Source organism: Myodes glareolus, chromosome 3, assembly GCF_982192425.1.
Source record: "Myodes glareolus chromosome 3, mMyoGla1.1, whole genome shotgun sequence".
NCBI classification, from domain to species: Eukaryota; Metazoa; Chordata; class Mammalia; order Rodentia; family Cricetidae; genus Myodes; species Myodes glareolus.
Window position 1 is genome coordinate 63937024 of NC_142028.1, and position 15587 is coordinate 63952610.

The 15587-nt window shown below is 55.8% G+C and overlaps 1 protein-coding gene across 1 annotated transcript in view; it reads right to left on the reverse strand.

Annotated features, from left to right (window-relative positions):
• Sdc3 (syndecan 3) overlaps nt 1-14856 on the reverse strand; it is a 33381-nt gene extending 18525 nt beyond the window's left edge. Inside the window, exon 1 of the mRNA XM_048434210.3 lies at nt 14664-14856. Within this exon, the coding sequence (XP_048290167.2) occupies nt 14664-14795 (132 nt within the window). The 5' untranslated portion in view covers nt 14796-14856. The remainder of the gene's footprint in view (nt 1-14663) is intronic.
• Between the last annotated feature and the right edge of the window lie 731 nt (nt 14857-15587).

Below are 15587 nucleotides of genomic sequence, written 5' to 3' on the forward strand. Positions count from 1 at the left end.
CTACTGTTTTCTTGTTTCAAACAGAAAAGAAAGGCAGGTGAGAAGGCTCAGTTCATAAACCTACCTGCTGCTGAGGTCAACAGCCTCAGTTTGACCCCTGGACTTCACATGGTAGAGGGGAGAACAGAGGTCCACAAGGTGTCTTCTAACCTCCACCCAATAATAAGTAGATAAAATAAATACAATGAAGAACAGAAAATTTGAGGCGTTGAGAAGAGGCAAAAGCTGGAGCCGTTCTGACTGCCCTGCTGAGGCCTGCCTGGAAGCACAGGACCCACACCACGTAGACGTGAAAATCAGGTAGGAACATCTCTGTTACCAGATGGACCATACCGTGTCACCATGCTGGTGTTCAGGTGACCTTGTTCTTCGCCCGCCTCACCTGACGCGAGGATCCATAAAGCAGGATCCATTCACACAGAAGAATGTTGCTCGGCAGAGAGAGCTACAAAGATGGCATAGGCTGCCACGTGAGTAAAACCTCAAAAACATTTCACTGAGGAACAAAGTCAGTTCTGCAGCCCTCGCGCCGTGCGGCCCCCTGGGAGTGCCCAGCGCGGCAGCAGGCGGACCGCTAGGACTGTGCAAGCCAGGCACACAGGGAACACTGACCTCGGCACAGGGTAAAAATTGTTCCGAAATAACCAAGCATGGTGGCATACAGCTGCAGACCCCACACTTGGAAGGCAGGAGGCTCAGGAGTTCAAGGTCATCTTTGTGTCACAGCAAGCTTGAAGCCAGCCTGGATTACCTGAAACCCTATTTCAGGAAAAACCTAAACTAGGTGACGGTTGCAGCATTCTGGATGCGTACGACACACCTCTGAATTACAGCAGCTTCCACCCTCCTGTGGCCCCCAGAGGGTGCTGAGAACTCAGGCAGACTGACCCAAAGGGTATGCCCTGCAGCCACGTGGGGCCCAGCATCCTTCCATGTCTTACACCTGGCACCTTGTATGCAGCTCCACTCCTGATGCCAGGGCCACTGGTAAGCATAGCAAAGGTCAGCTGAACACCAGCCTGGTGGCACAGCGACAGCCCATCTGGTCCTAAGTGACGTGCGTGTGCACACACAGCATGAGCTCCGTGCTTCCAGACAGGACCCAGCAGGACAGCTCAGGATTTAACCACACCATTCAGAAAGATGTACATTTTTTTTTTCCTAGACAGTTTCTCTGTGTATCTTTTACTGTCCTGGAGCTCACTCTGTAGATCAGGCTGGCCTCGAACTCACAGAGATCTGCTTGCCTCTGCCTCCCGAGTGCTGGGATTGAAGGTGTTCACCACCACGCCCGGCTAGAAAGATGCACAATTTGAACTTTCTGAACTGTTTTCCCATTTATTATTGCCGTGCTATGGTTGACTGAGCATAGGGAGGGAAGCCATGGGTAAGGAGACTGTTTACACTTCATGGCATCTGAGTCTCATCTCAATACAGCTATATAAACAAAAGTGAGGGGCTGGGCAATGGTGACACACGCCTTTAATCCCAGCACTCAGGAGGGATCTCTGAGTTTGAGGCCAGCCTGGTCTACAGAGTGAGTTCCAGGACAGCCAGAGCTACATAGAGAAACCCTACCTTGAAAAACAAAATAAAAAAGAAAGAAGGGAGGGAGGGAGGGAGGGAGGGAGGGAGGGAGGGAGGGAGGGAGGGGAAGGGGAAGGGAAGGGGAAGGGAAGGGGAAGGGAAGAGAAGGAGGGAGGGAGGGAGGGAGGGAGGGAAGGAAGGAAGGAAGGAAGGAAGGAAGGAAGGAAGGAAGGAAGGAAAGAAGGAAGGAAGGAAGGAAGAAAAGAAAAGGAAAGAAGGCAGAAATGTACAACTGAGGCTCAGAGGAAGGAGGGGCTTGGATAAGGTCACTCAGCAGAGCCTAGACTCAAACCTAGACTCTCCAGAGCACTTAGCCCACACTCTGGCCTCACCTCTGCACTCCCATCTGAGTGCCCACCATCTAGACCTCAGGGAAGGCTACATGGTACCCATCTTCAAACCTGCAAACCTCTGCTGGGAGCCCCCAGGTAGGCAGGGCCCAGCCAGACCTCTCTGTGTTTGTAGGCCACCGTCTCTCAAAGGGCCACTGGAGGGTGCCAGTGCAGTTCAGATCCAGAGAGGGCCCCAGAGGAGAAGGCAGCTCCCAGATTCCCCCTCAGGAGCTCAACTGGCTGCTCTAACAAGGTACAGGGCCAGAGGGGGCCCAGAGGTTGGACACAAGTCCATATGTCCCCTGCCTTGTGGCTATCTAGTGTAGCCTCGAGGACAGACAGCCCGTGGGCTTCAGGGTCTGTCCCTCAACCCTACCCACCTTCACTTGGCTCCCAGGCCAAACCTCTACCAAGCCAGCAGCAGCTGCCAAGCCCCAGGCAGTTTCCGCTCTCGGCTCCCAGACGGAGGCTCCGTCTGTCCTGAGGCCTGGCCCAGGCCCCAGCTGCCTGCCTTTGTCTGGCAGGTTCTCAGTGTCCCCTCCGTGACAGGATGGGGGGAGTGTGGAAAGCCCTACACGCTGTCCCTGCGCTCATCAGCATCCCAAGACCCAAATATATATATGTCCTGTCAACCTTTAACACAAGCTCCCTCCTGGGCTCAGAGTCCACTCTGCCTCCAAAGACTTTGAGGGCTCTGCCCTCCACCCACTCTGCAGCCCCAAAACAAAGCCACCACACCCCCGTCCAAGAATTCCTCCAAGACCTGTCCCAGACAAGGTTGGAAAATCCCCCGTAATACCTGCCAGGCACCCTCCCTACAGGAAGTTGCATGTGGCAAGGCCAGCAGAGGGCCAGCTGCCTCCAGCCCAACCTCAGGAATGAAAGAATGGGGTGGGGGGGGGCAAGGAATAAGAGAGTGAAGAAGGAATGAATAAATAAGAGAACAAATAATTAAGTGAAGAAGGGAATGAGTAAGAAAATGGATGAATGAGAGAGGGGAGGAGTGAATGAATAAGCGAATGAATGAATGAAAGAGGGGAGGAGTGAATGAATGAGGTTGAATGAATGAGTCCCAGATGGTCTTGCCCAAGATCCAGCTTTGAAGAAGTGTTAGTGACAGAGGGCCTGAGCTGAAAAGATAGCCACCAACCTGGACGTCAGCCAGCGGGCTGTTGCCAGGACAGTCTTGTTCACTGAGCCTGGGGTGGGGACGGGGGTGGGGGTGTCAACTGTCACCTCTGGTGGCTGAGACTCCTCCCACTACCAACACACTGGCCACAGTTTGGCCATGAGCTTGGCAGCAGGCCGCATGAGTGGAGCAGGAACTACAGCGGGGATCCGGAGACACAAGTACAAGGTGACCTGCCCAAGGATACCCAGCTGACAAGTTACAGCCCTGGCATTCAAGCCACCTTCCTCCCATGACCTGAACACACTGCTACCCATCCAAACCTGGACAGAGCTGAGGGGGGAAGAAGAGGTGAGGCTCCCCCGATACAATTGGGCCATGGGTAGTGAGGGATGTTTTCTCCACGGCAGGCCAGGGACAGTCACCTCAGGGTCACAGTCCATGCGGATCTCCTCCAGCAGCTCACTCTGAAATGCCTCAGGGCCCAGCTGCCCACCATGGGACCATGCTCGGCACAGCGGCCATGCAGCCACGGCCTGGCCTGCTTAGTGCCAGCTGCTACCCCATTCTACGGGTGACCAACAATGTCCTTATTCACCTCGAGAGCCTCCAGTTCAGGCCTCCTCTCCACCTAGACATGTCCCCAACCCAGCAATACCCATGCTCAGGACCTAAATCACGACATCTCCCGGCTGAGCTTTCTGTTCCTGCTTCATCAGAGATGGCTCAGTACCAGAATCGGTGGTGCTGAAGACTCTGAATCAGGGACCACTGCAGATAGGCAGGTACCTAAGTGATGGGAGATGCCCCTCCTGGCCTCTCTCTACTAGCTGTCCCTTTCCTGGGGGACACACAGCTCTTCTCTTCTCTCCCACCCTGTCAGCGCCCAGGATTTATGAGTGGCATATAGAACCAGCTCTCTGAGGGGTCCAAAGTTAGCTTTTTGGTGGATGAGAGTCAAGTGTCCCTGGGGGTTGGGTAGGAGACAGAGCTCCCAGTGTCCCCTCTGCCCTTGCCTTAATCTCCCTAAGGAGGTCAGATGACCAGCTGCCCCTGACCAGAGCTCTGGACCCTGGGATTAAGGTCTGGATTAGGGACAGGCCTGTTCCCGTGAGCACAGCTCCAGTGTGCTGTGCCTGCGCTGTGCATTCATCTGTCTTCACATGTGTGCATGCATCATACATGTGCACACGTGCATGCATGTGGAGGCCTAAAGTTGATTTCGGGTATCTTCCGTGATCATGCTCCACCTTCATGTTGAAGCTCCTGCTGAACCCGGAATTCAGTTTCTGGAAGCATGGCTAGGCAGCTTGTCTCAGGGACCCCTTGTCTCAGCCTCTTGGGTGCTGTGTTACTAGGTAGACCACCATACTCACCTAGCTTTTACCCAGATTCTAAAGATCCAGACTCTTGTCCTCACATTTGCACGGCAAGAACTTCAACTACTGAGCTACTTCCCGGCCGCTGTGTGTATGTCAGAGCCTCACGATGCAGGCAGGACTCTCCCAGCTTCCTCCACCAAAATCCGTCTGCAGTCACGGGGTTAGGGATGAACCTCAGCAGCTGGGGAATGGGAGAGGCAGTCTCTGGGGACTCTTGACCTCCCCAGCATAAACAGGAATCTACCTCTGCTACTCTAGGCTCCCATGCATCATCAGCTCAGACACCTGATGAGATCCACATACATCCGCATGCCCATGACCTACATCACTCACCCAAGTGTAAGTCCTGACAGAAACACGATGGTAAGAGCACATGAGAAGGGTCACCAGATGTCTTCACAGCCTCCAGGCCAGGTCTGAAATAGCTCCCCCACTTCATGTGAGAACAGGATTGCACAAGCTTCCCGGCTCCCAGAGGGCACAGGGTCCTGACAGAAAGACCAGTATCTACTGTTCTCAAAGCAGCTTTGGCCTCAAAGTTTTAGTGGCTGGGGGGGAGGGGGGTGTCAAACAAAGGGAGAGATGAGCGCTTGACCAGCAGGTGGGGGCTCCCAAAGGATTGATCATCCCAGCTCTAACCAGACCTTGTCCCTGAGAAACAAAACCGCAAGTACCCACTAAGTCCCAGCCAGGGTTGAGAGGTTCCAGTCAGCCAGGCAAAGAGGGAGGGACAGCCTCGGAATCAGAGTAGTGGAGAGAGAAAAGGGGGAAGGGAGGGGACAGAAGATCAGAGGAGGGGGAAGAGTAGCAGAGGGGGACACCTCCAGGTAACCCAGTCCCCAGGGCCTACCACCTTCAGGAAAGGTGGCATCAAAGCAAGCACCCCTACACACCCCATCCCTACCCCCTGCCGCTCCTAAACTGAAGCACCATAGCTAAAGTCTCCCCAGCTGTCCTCCACTCCCCTTTCCTCCCCTGCTTGGGGGTCATGCGGGGGAGGGCCGGGGAGAAAAGACAAGGTGTTACAGTGAGAAGAACCAGAAATAAATCAAAATGAGGATGTGTGAAAGTAGGGAAAAAGAAACAATACAGCAATGTCAGACTGGGGAAAATGAAAGAAAGTGAATGTGCGAATTGGGCAGGGAGATGATGTAATGGGGAAGGTGGGGATAGCAGCTGCAACAGTGTATCCAAGACAGGGCTCCCCAGAGGGGAGGTAACAATGTAACCCTGTGGGGAGCCAGACAAGATGAAGCAATGTAATAGGATCGGGGCTTGGCAAAGAATCTTAAATGTTCAGAAGAGCAGAGCCTGGGAATCCAGAAGAGGTAGGGGCAGAAGAGGCCTCCCTCAGTATTCGGCCGGCAGCTAGGAAGAAGGGCCATTTTGGCTGGGCTCTGAAGTATGAGTAGAAGTTCACTGAAGAAGAGAGAAGATGTGCACAGGTGTGGAAAAGTCAGACAATGGGCTACCCAGAAGTCTTGGGTGGGATCGCGCAAAGGGCAGAGGAACCAGTGGGATGCAGTGCACCAAGAATGATGGGAATAGATGTGGTATACATTCGGGACCAGAGAGCAGCTGGGGCAGCAGGGAGGCGTCTTGAGAGAAACAAGTGGAACTAAGCCTGCACTCGGGGCAAAACAGAGACAGGTAAAAGACAGAAACTGGTGTAGGGGCTGGTGCCCAGCCTGGAACGCCAGAAGGTTCTCAATCACAGTTCAGTTATCAACTTGCTCAGTTTTCAACTTTGGGTCCTCTACCACCACCTGTCCCCTCCCCTCAAGCCTGGGTTAGCTTCAGTGGGGACAATGAAAGAGAACTGTCCTTACCGAAGCCAAGGAGCCCCTGACCTGGGTGAGCACCCAGCAGCCACACGAGTTCGGGGATCTGGCAAGACCTTTGCCTCAATATTCCCGTAGCAATACCTGCAACTGCTGTACTGTGGGAGGTTTACATAATAGCTAAGACTCTAGCACCCGACTACGTGTGTTCAAATCCCAACTCAGCTCTAACTTGCTCTGGGACTTTACGCAAATTACTCCATCTCTGTGTTCCTCTCACATTTAAAAAATCAAGATAATGGCCGTGCCTTTCTAACAAGGTTGAGCGAGTTCTGATACACACGACCATCTTTCCGGCCACACCCTCTGCCTTCTGGGCAGAACACAAAGGTTGACAGCCCACCTTGGGAGCCAATATGCGGCCTAGGCTGGGTGGGGTGGGGTCAACTGGCTAACCCCAGAATGTGCTGAGGCACAGGACCAGGGACCAGGAAGTGGCCAGTTACAGGGACAGAGAAAAGTGCCCCATCCCAAAGAGCAGCATGCTCCCCTTCCACACACGCTGCTCCTCCTGCAGCTGGCAGCCTCACAGCTTGGTCTTCCAATAGATCATGGCCCTTCCTGCTTTGGAGCCTTTGTCTATTTTGACCCCTCTGCCATCCTTCAAGTGACCTGGAACTAAGGTCACTTCCTTCATAAGTCAGCCCTCGGCCTCCAGAGCCAAACCACCACCTCACTTCCATGTCTCCTTCCTTCTCCAAATTGATGTTTCATAAGGTCAAGAGCCGGACACCAAGGGGACACAGGTCAGATAGTGGCTGTGGACACCGGCAGATTCCAGCAGCTGAGGATAAGGACCCAGTGCCAGACTTCCCACCCTTCCTCCTTTATCCTAGAAAGCTGACTCAGTGCACGGTCCCTGGGTGGCCTGGACATGAGTGGTCATGCCCCCAGGGTCAGGGAGAGAGGTGGCACTCAGTGTGACCGGAAAGGAAAGGGACTCTCCCACTCTTACCCAAGAGGAACCATGAACAGGGCACGTGAAGGGTGTGGGACACGCGGTCAGGCCCTGTCATCAGCTGTGAGGACTGGCAGGCCCAGATCACCCCATCCAATGGCTCCATTTCACAGATGGTTCCCTTTCCCTGAATGAGCTGCCAGAGGACTCACCTCTGAGCCCAGTCAATCTTAGAGGAAGCTGATACTAAAAATAAAACCTGCCACCCTTGTAACTAGTGACTGCGGAACCAGCTCTGCCCCCCAGAGCCTGATGAGCCGGGAGCCACCAGTCCCTCTCACATAAAGGGAGCCCCTTCCAGTGGCAGGGCTAAGCTTGCCCTGAGTGGACAGAAGTCCTTCTGGTCCCCATCTCCACAAGTGTCACACCCTCCCACAGCCATCCACAGTCAGGCAGCTAGGCTGTTCATACTAGCCCCCAGCATCTGCCCCACACACGGTAGGTACCCAATGAAGACTACTACGCCAACCAAGCCATCCATGATCAGGATCCAAGTGCCATGCCCAAACCCTCACCACTGTATATTCTGCTTGGTGGCCCTAGCGCTCCAGACAAGCACCTGGAAGAATGGAGAGGCCAGTGTCCACCTTGGCAAGCCATCTGCTGCCCAAGTCTCAGCGTTCCAAGTGAAAGAAGGTAACATAGCAAACCTGCTGAGGACCCAGAGGTGCCGAGTGTCTTGCAGAACCCCATATGTTCTGACCACTGTGCCTGCCAACTGCCGTTCCCTACTGTCTGCCTCCGCCACTTTTACAGTGGGAACCTTGAAGCCAGGAAGCGGGCGGGCTTCAGATGCAAGCACTGTACCCCAGGTGAGGCAGCAACAAGAGTCGGAAGAGGGTGGATGGACCCCCACCTGCTTCACCCTGGAGTAGTGTGCCAGGCATGGGTTCGACTAGGTACCCAGTGTAGAGGCCAACAGCTCTCCTTACCCTCAGGACTGCTCAGCTGTCCCCTGGGCCTGGAGCTGGAGGGAAGCCCCCACCCATTCTGGTGCCAGCTACGGGCGATCAAATTGGCCATCAGTCAGCTGCAATTAGGCCCCCAGATGCCACTGCTGTTGCTCCCACATGACTCTCACATCCTGGCTAGGAGCTGAAGTGTGTGTGTTGGGGGGAGGGGCTACCAGGCAAGGAGAGGGCGCAGGATGCTTTAGAGCTGCTCAGGTACAGGACGCCCCTGAAGGTATGAGGACAAGATTAGTCCCTCAGGGTAGAGCCCCAGCACGGGGGGGGGGGGGCAGCTGAGCCCAGACTCCACCTCCTTCTGATAGAGTGAGCTCTGTGGTGGGGATCTCATCCACCCAGAGCCCTATAAACAAGGTGGTGATGCCAGTCTCCCAGAGAGTCTGGAAAGCTCGGTGAGCTACTCAGAGCTGCAGAATGAGCCACCATGTTTGGGTAAGGTCCAGGCCACCCCCTGTGAGGCACTGGCTGAGGATGACCATCTCTGCAGGATCCACCCACTCCAAGGTTCCTTCCTATTAGCCATTAGCCCACATTAGCCAAGCCTGGGGGACCAACAGAATACAATCATGTGCTCTGGGCTAAAGGTCCGTGGGTGCGTGGGCGATGGTTGCTCAGATTCCACAAACACCACCCTACCCAAGGCTTTGCGTATAGGCAACCTGATCTTCTAGGAGTCCGAGGACCACGGGGCCTGAGCAGTAGGCAGGTCTACCTGCCTCTATCCTGCACTACAGGGGACAGAATTCCCAGAAACTCAGCCTCGTAGAGGCTGGAAAATACTCTGTCTAATCTGGCCTAAATCCAGTCCACTGCAGTTGGGCATCCCAACCCAAATTCTCCTTCTCAGGGCCCAGGGCTCTGCTTCAGGCCATTCAAACCTGGCTCCCACACTCTGCAAGGGAATTCTGGCCCTGTTTCCAGACATCAGTTCCTTCATAAGATCAAGAGTGCAAGAAAAAGGAAGAAAGGAAGAAAGGAAGAAAGGAAGAAAGGAAGAAAGGAAGAAAGGAAGAAAGAAAGAAAGAAAGAAAGAAAGAAAGAAAGAAAGAAAGAAAGAGGCCCAGGCAGTTAAAAGCAAGATGCTAATCTAAGGTTTGCAGGAGTGGCCATTCCCTGTTCACATCCTAACTCCCAAAGCCCCGTGGCAAAGAAAAAACTGAGGCTCAGAAAGGTTGGGCGAATGTACCCAGGTTACACAGCAAGAAACTGAGAATAGCAGGATTTCAGCCCTCACCAGTTGGCTCAGGGGTCTCTGCTCTCCAGTTTCAAGTTTACTTTCAGATTCAGTGGCCCCCAAAACAGACAGAGCACCAAGGTCTTGGTGGGAAGTCAAGCCTCTCACAGCTCCAGCAGTGGGAATTAAAACAATTCCTCCACCTGGTATGAAAGGCCAGCATGGTCGCCCCAGCCTGGGACCCTCATTTGTCAGGGTCCCCCTACCCCTATCCCACAGCTGCCCCCCGAGTCAAGGCTGTTCAGACTCCCCCCTGTAATCACCGTTTCCTGTTTGGCACTCAGACCAAGCCTGGGAGTGGAGGAGGGGAAATGGCCACCCCTCTGGCTGGGGGCCTGCTCTGGAGTGAGGGGCCGGAAGTGAAGGTTGCCCAGCCTCCCGGAATCTTAGAAGGCTGGGAGCCAAGACAAGTGGAAGGGGGCAGGCAACAAAGCTAACGTTCCCAGTACATTCTGTGGAACAGAGATCTGAAAGGTCCAAGTGGTAACCAGTCCAGGCCGTACTCTGGTTGGTGTGGGAGTCAGCAGGAGGGGGGGTGAAGACGAGGGGCCAGCCCCCAGGCAGTGCCCAGCTTGGTCACCCTACCCCCAGACAAAATCACAGGGCTGCACGAAGCTGGGCTGGAGTCCAGAGCCACAACCTCATGGTCCTGGCCAGACTTGGTGGTGACAACGTCACCACAGGCCCGCCCTATGCAGCCCCCTGGCGCCTCCCAGTCCACAGCCCCTGCCTTGGAGAGGGCAGGTCCCTGCCCAGTTCACCAACTGCTCCTGGCCACACAGGAGCAGAGGGCCTGGCCCAGCTGCATTATCTCCGCTTCTATGCTCAGTTCCCACTGCACAGGGTGGCTCTGGGTGTCCCAGAAGCTCCACGTTTGTCAAGAAAGGACTGTGACTCCCCTCCTCTTGTCCTGGACCCTGTGAGTCCCACATCCTTTCGGCCAACAGAGAGACAGTGAGGGTCAGAGAGCTGGCGCTCTGAAGGGCAAGCTGGGGCATGGTGCTGGGCACCTAATGGTTTCTGGGGATGGGAGATGGAGGACGGGTGCACGGGAGGGTCAGGTCACCTGTGCAGAGCCAGGCATGGCCCAGGCTTCAGATGTACTCGAGGGGTTTGGGTCTTTCCGCCCTTATCATCCAAGATTCCAAGTGCCTTCTACCCTATGTTCACCATGTGACTCAGCCCAACCCCTCAAGCTGTACACATCTTTCAAGAGCCCTTAGAGTCAGTCACTCCTTTGCAGGTGACAGGGACCTGTAAATTGGTAGAGGAAGAGCCCTAGGCAGGATCTTTCCCCACTAGCTGCTTGTTACAGCTCACGAAACTACAAGAGAATTAAACGAGAGCAGGGATGGCATCTATGAGAAGACTGGGCACCCACCAAATGGTAGCCAAGAGGTGATGATGTGGCCCTTGCCTATTATCCCAACGATCAGGAGCCTGAGACAGGAAAATCATGAGTTCAAGTATAGCCTGGGCTACAGCATGAGACTTGGTCTCAAAAATTGTTTTCTTTCTTTCTTTCTTTTTTTCTTTCTTTCTTTCTTTCTTTTTTTGGTTTTTCAAGATAAGGTTTCTCTGTGTAACTGCCCTAGCTGTCCTGGAACTGGCTCTTGTAGACCAGGTTGGCCTCGAACTCACAGAAATCCGCCTGCCTCTGCTTCCTGAGTGCTGGGATTAAAGGCGTGCACCACCTGTCAAAAATATTTTAATAAATACATAACTTGGGGGCGTAAGGTGACTCCAGAGAGGTAAAGTACCTAAGCTCACGTAGCACAAGGGCATAGATCAGGACTGATGCTCAGGACTGAGAGCCAGGCTGGCCCCGGCTCAAAACAGCCAGTTTCTGTCTACATGGCTCTGAGCAAGCCACCAAGTGTCTCTGTGGCTCATGTCCTCAACTGTACAAGAAAGATTCTGGGTATTTCTGAGACTGTCCAGAGCACACCCTACACTCAACCACATAGCGCTCTGGGGGCAGGGCGTCAGAGCTGTGTCCAGTATTCAGCCTGGAACTGTGGCATTTACCCTGAGCCCTCATCAGCCGAGCCCGCAGTTGGCCCAGAGGGCTCTAAGTAGCAGCCCCCACCCCAGGCAGTTTCCGGGGAGCCTTCCTTTCCCTGAAGGAAGCAGGTGGTCCTGCCTACTCACCCCATCCACAGCTTCCCAGTTTTAGGAGGCTGAGTCCACCCCGCAGGGAGCAGCAGGTTTCAGGTCCAACCCAACAGCCCAGAAAATCTGACCATTTCTACAGGTGACAGAATGTCTGCGTGGAGGGTTACACAGGCTGCCTGCTGTGAACCCTGTCGATTTAGCTCAGGAGCCCTCTTCCTCCAGGAAGCCCCTAAGGCTCCCTCCATGGAAGTCCCACCTCCAGTGAACGCCAGCACACTCCAGTTGAGGGGCCTGAGTCTGGCACTGTCTAATGAACAAAGCGGTCTTAGGGGCGAGAGACTTACCCAGATCACACAGCTGCTGCCCCTGGTGCCCAGCAGCCCGGGGAGTCATCAGGACTTTGGGTTACTGGGCCTCTGAATTTTCCTCTGCTCACTATGCTTCCTGACCTGAACAGCCCAAGAGTCCCCAGCTTGTCGCTTCTATAGCGAGGACACCAGCTCACCAGAGCAGCCAGGAAGGGCAAGAAGAAAGGGTTCTTAGATGTCAGGGGCACCTTGCCTTCCCAAACACACAAGAGCAACTCTGAAAAAGAACTAGGCAGCTGGGCGGTGCTGGTACACGCCTTTAATGCCAGCACTCAGGAGGCAGAGGCAGGAGGATCTCTGTGAGTCTGAGGCCAGCCTGGTCTACAAGAGCTAGTTCCAGGACAGGCTCAAAGCTACGGAGAAACCCTGTCTCGGGGGGGGGGGGGGGGACAACAACTAGGCATAGTGACTCTATTGTAATCCCAGTACTTGGCAGGTAGAAGTCGGAGGGTCGGAGAGCAGATCATCCTTACCTATGTAGAAAATTTGAGGCCAGTCTGAGCTACATGAGACCTTGGCTCAAAAAAGAAAGAGACAGAGAGACAGAGAGACAGAGAGAGAGATCCACATACACTAAGCACCATACGGGCTTCTTGTTCTATTATCTTATACAGGGAACTGAGGCACAGGACAGTTAAGTCACTTCCACAAAGTCACACAGCTACAAATCAGTGAAAATCCACCCCCGAGAGCAGAGTGAACGACATCTATGGTCCCTCCCAGACCTGAACTTTAAAACAGCATTCTCCAAAGGCTATAATTTCTGGTGTCCCCACACTCCACGACATCCTGAGAGTCACTTAAGCAGAGCAGTTGAGGTGGCCTGAGGACCTCACAGCCTTAGACAACCAGTCTGTCAAGACTGAAACTCCAGGTCAGGCCACACCCCCAATTTGCCAGCCACAGCCTAGTGAAACCACCCTCCTCTCCTCCCTAGAATCCCATCCCCCAGGGCCCATCACCAAGTCCCGTGCCCTCCCAGACTGGTGAGAAGACCCGGGGTCATCCTGTTCTTCCCCTGCTGAGCCAGCCACTGCCTGCCCCTTGCTATCCTCAGAGGCCCCACCAGAGGCCATTCCTGGAACCCGCAGCTGGGCTTCTTCTGGTCTAACCTCAGACCCTTTGGCTGGGAGCACAAGTCTCCTCTGGTGTGGCATCCCAACAGCCTAGCACCACCCTTTAACCCTAAGCTTCCCAAGTCACCATCGTCAGAGTGGAGCCCAGGCCCCGGGAGGACAACATGCCTACAGAGAAAGCGTCTCTGACTCACACCCCTTCCACAGTCCCTGCTTTCACTCAGCCAGGCCCGCCACCTAGGCATGTCAGTCAGCACTGGTCGGTACCATGCCAGCCCCCCTTGACCCTCACATCTGCCTGGCTGAGGCCCTGCTCTCTGTCGGTCCCCACACTCTCCCTAGAGCCTTTCCCTACTGTTGGTAGAGTATAGCCTTTTCCCTTCTAGGGACAGTTGCCTCCCTGGGGCCATTTGTCCTCAGCCCTTTGCAGTCACACCAAAATGCCATCAAAAGGGCCTCTGTGTCCTCTCTTCCTCTGGTGAGGCACCCTTGGTCCCTCTTTGCAGAGGGGAAACCTGAGGCTCAGAGGAGTGGCCAGCTGGCTCAAGATCTCACCACGAAGGGGTGGTGGTCACCGGACTTTGAAACCAGGTCTGCGATGTCAAGGATAATTTTCTATAATGCTGCCAAGAAGCAGTTCCAACCGCCAGAGTGGGCAGTGCCTTCATTTTCTCAAGTACCTCTCCCCTCACCCCTAACAGGGGAGGGGGGAAGACAAGGCATGGACCACCAGGCACTATCCTGGGGTCCTCCTCCTCAAAGCTCACAGCCTGAGGAGCCTATGATCCTCAGAGCAGTTCAGGGCCCTTCCTGCCTCCCAACAGCCTGGTCACTGTGGTTAGAGGAGAAGGGGTGTGCCAGCCAGCCTGGGCTCTGGTGGTCATCCGAGGGGTGGGGACAGCCATTGCTCCTGGAGTCAGCCATGGTGGTAGGACCTAGAAGTCCCCCGCTCACTCAGCCCACATCTAGACACCTGTCAACTCAGAACTCACTTGGGACCTGGGTTCCTCAGGGCAGGGATGTTCATCCACCTGCAGGACCCTCTTCCTCCAGCTCCCCTAGAGAAGCCAGGACTAAGTTCAACCCCACAGCTACTTCGGTCTCTCAAAGGGACAGTCAGGGGTCACCTAGTACACACCTCTGCCAGCACACACACCCATGTCTCTTGAGGTGGGGGCTTCACAGGCCCACCATCACCACACACCTGCACACACATGTGTATGCTTTCACACACTCCCATGGGTCAACGCACACACCCCCTCATCCGGCAGGCACACTGCCGATGTGCACAATGGGTCACCCTCGTGTGAAACGGGGTGCCGATGGCATCCACCCATATGGACAGAGCCTTCTCGTGCCCACACCCACAGGTGCCCACGCACCCTTCCTAGAGGCGGACACACACAGGGTCACCCTCATTCACCCCCGCGGGTCACCTTCATCAACTCATCTCCTTCCCCCTCCCCCTCAGAAGCCCCCAAGACCCTGTGGGCGGCTAGGGATGGGGTGGGGGCGGGGAGGAGGCCACCCGGCATATATCGGACGCACACGCTTCCCGGCGGGGAGAGGACCCCGCGAGACCGGGACACACCCAGCGTGGAGCGCGCGGCAAGGGGACAAGCACAGACACGCGGGGAGACACACGGGGGACCCTCCTGGGGCCCATCACTTACCCCTGCGGCGCGGCCGGCCAGCAGCAGCAGCAGCAGCGGTGGCAGCAGCAGCCCGCGGGCCCCGGGCGCGTGAGTGGTGGTGTCCACGCGCGGCCCGTGTGAGGCCCCGCGGCGAGGCGGCCCCGGCTTCATGGCGGCCTTTGTTCGCGGCGCGGGCTGCGCGGGACCTGCGCTCGGCTCCTCGGCCGCCGGCTCCGCCTCGCTCGCTCGCTCGCGGCTCCGCGCCCACAGCGGCCGCGCCCGCAGGAAGCGTCGCCGCCGCAGCCGCCGCCGCCACCGCCGCCCCCCGCGCGGGCGGGGCGAGCAGGAGGGCGGGGCCGCGGCGACAGCGGCACGCGACACCGCCCCCGGCCTCAGTTTCCCCGAGCGCGGTGGGGTGGAGAGGCGTTGACGTCCGCTCCCCCCAACTGTGGATCCGCGGAGCACGCGGTGGACCGAAGTGCCAGAGAACCTGCTCCTCCAGACAGCAGCACCCGGGGTTCCTCTGCCTCCCGCAGGGTGGTGTCAGAGGACAGCTCGACCCCAGCCTGGGGTCCCCCTGATCCTCCTGAGCTTCTCCTTTGCCCGTCTCTGTCTAAGAGACACCGACTACTACCCCTTGGCACCCCGAGTCCAGGGAGCAGGGGCTTGGGTCAACTACACTCAGGCGTGGGGAGCACCAGCACGCATCTGGCTCCACTGAAGTCACCAGTGTTTCCCATTCACAGGGACTCAGTTGCACCAAGGGACTACTAGCAAGGGTAGGCATTGGTTAGGTGCTACATGAACCGGCCAGGACCCCCTTGAAGTCCACATAGTCAGCATTATCCTTTTGATGGGCACGGGTCCTTGTCCTGTACAAGCCCTTGGAAAGAAATTCAGCGCATGAAGCTCAACACCATATAAGGCAGGGTGTGCGAAGGGTTCCCCAGAGGGAGCGAGAAG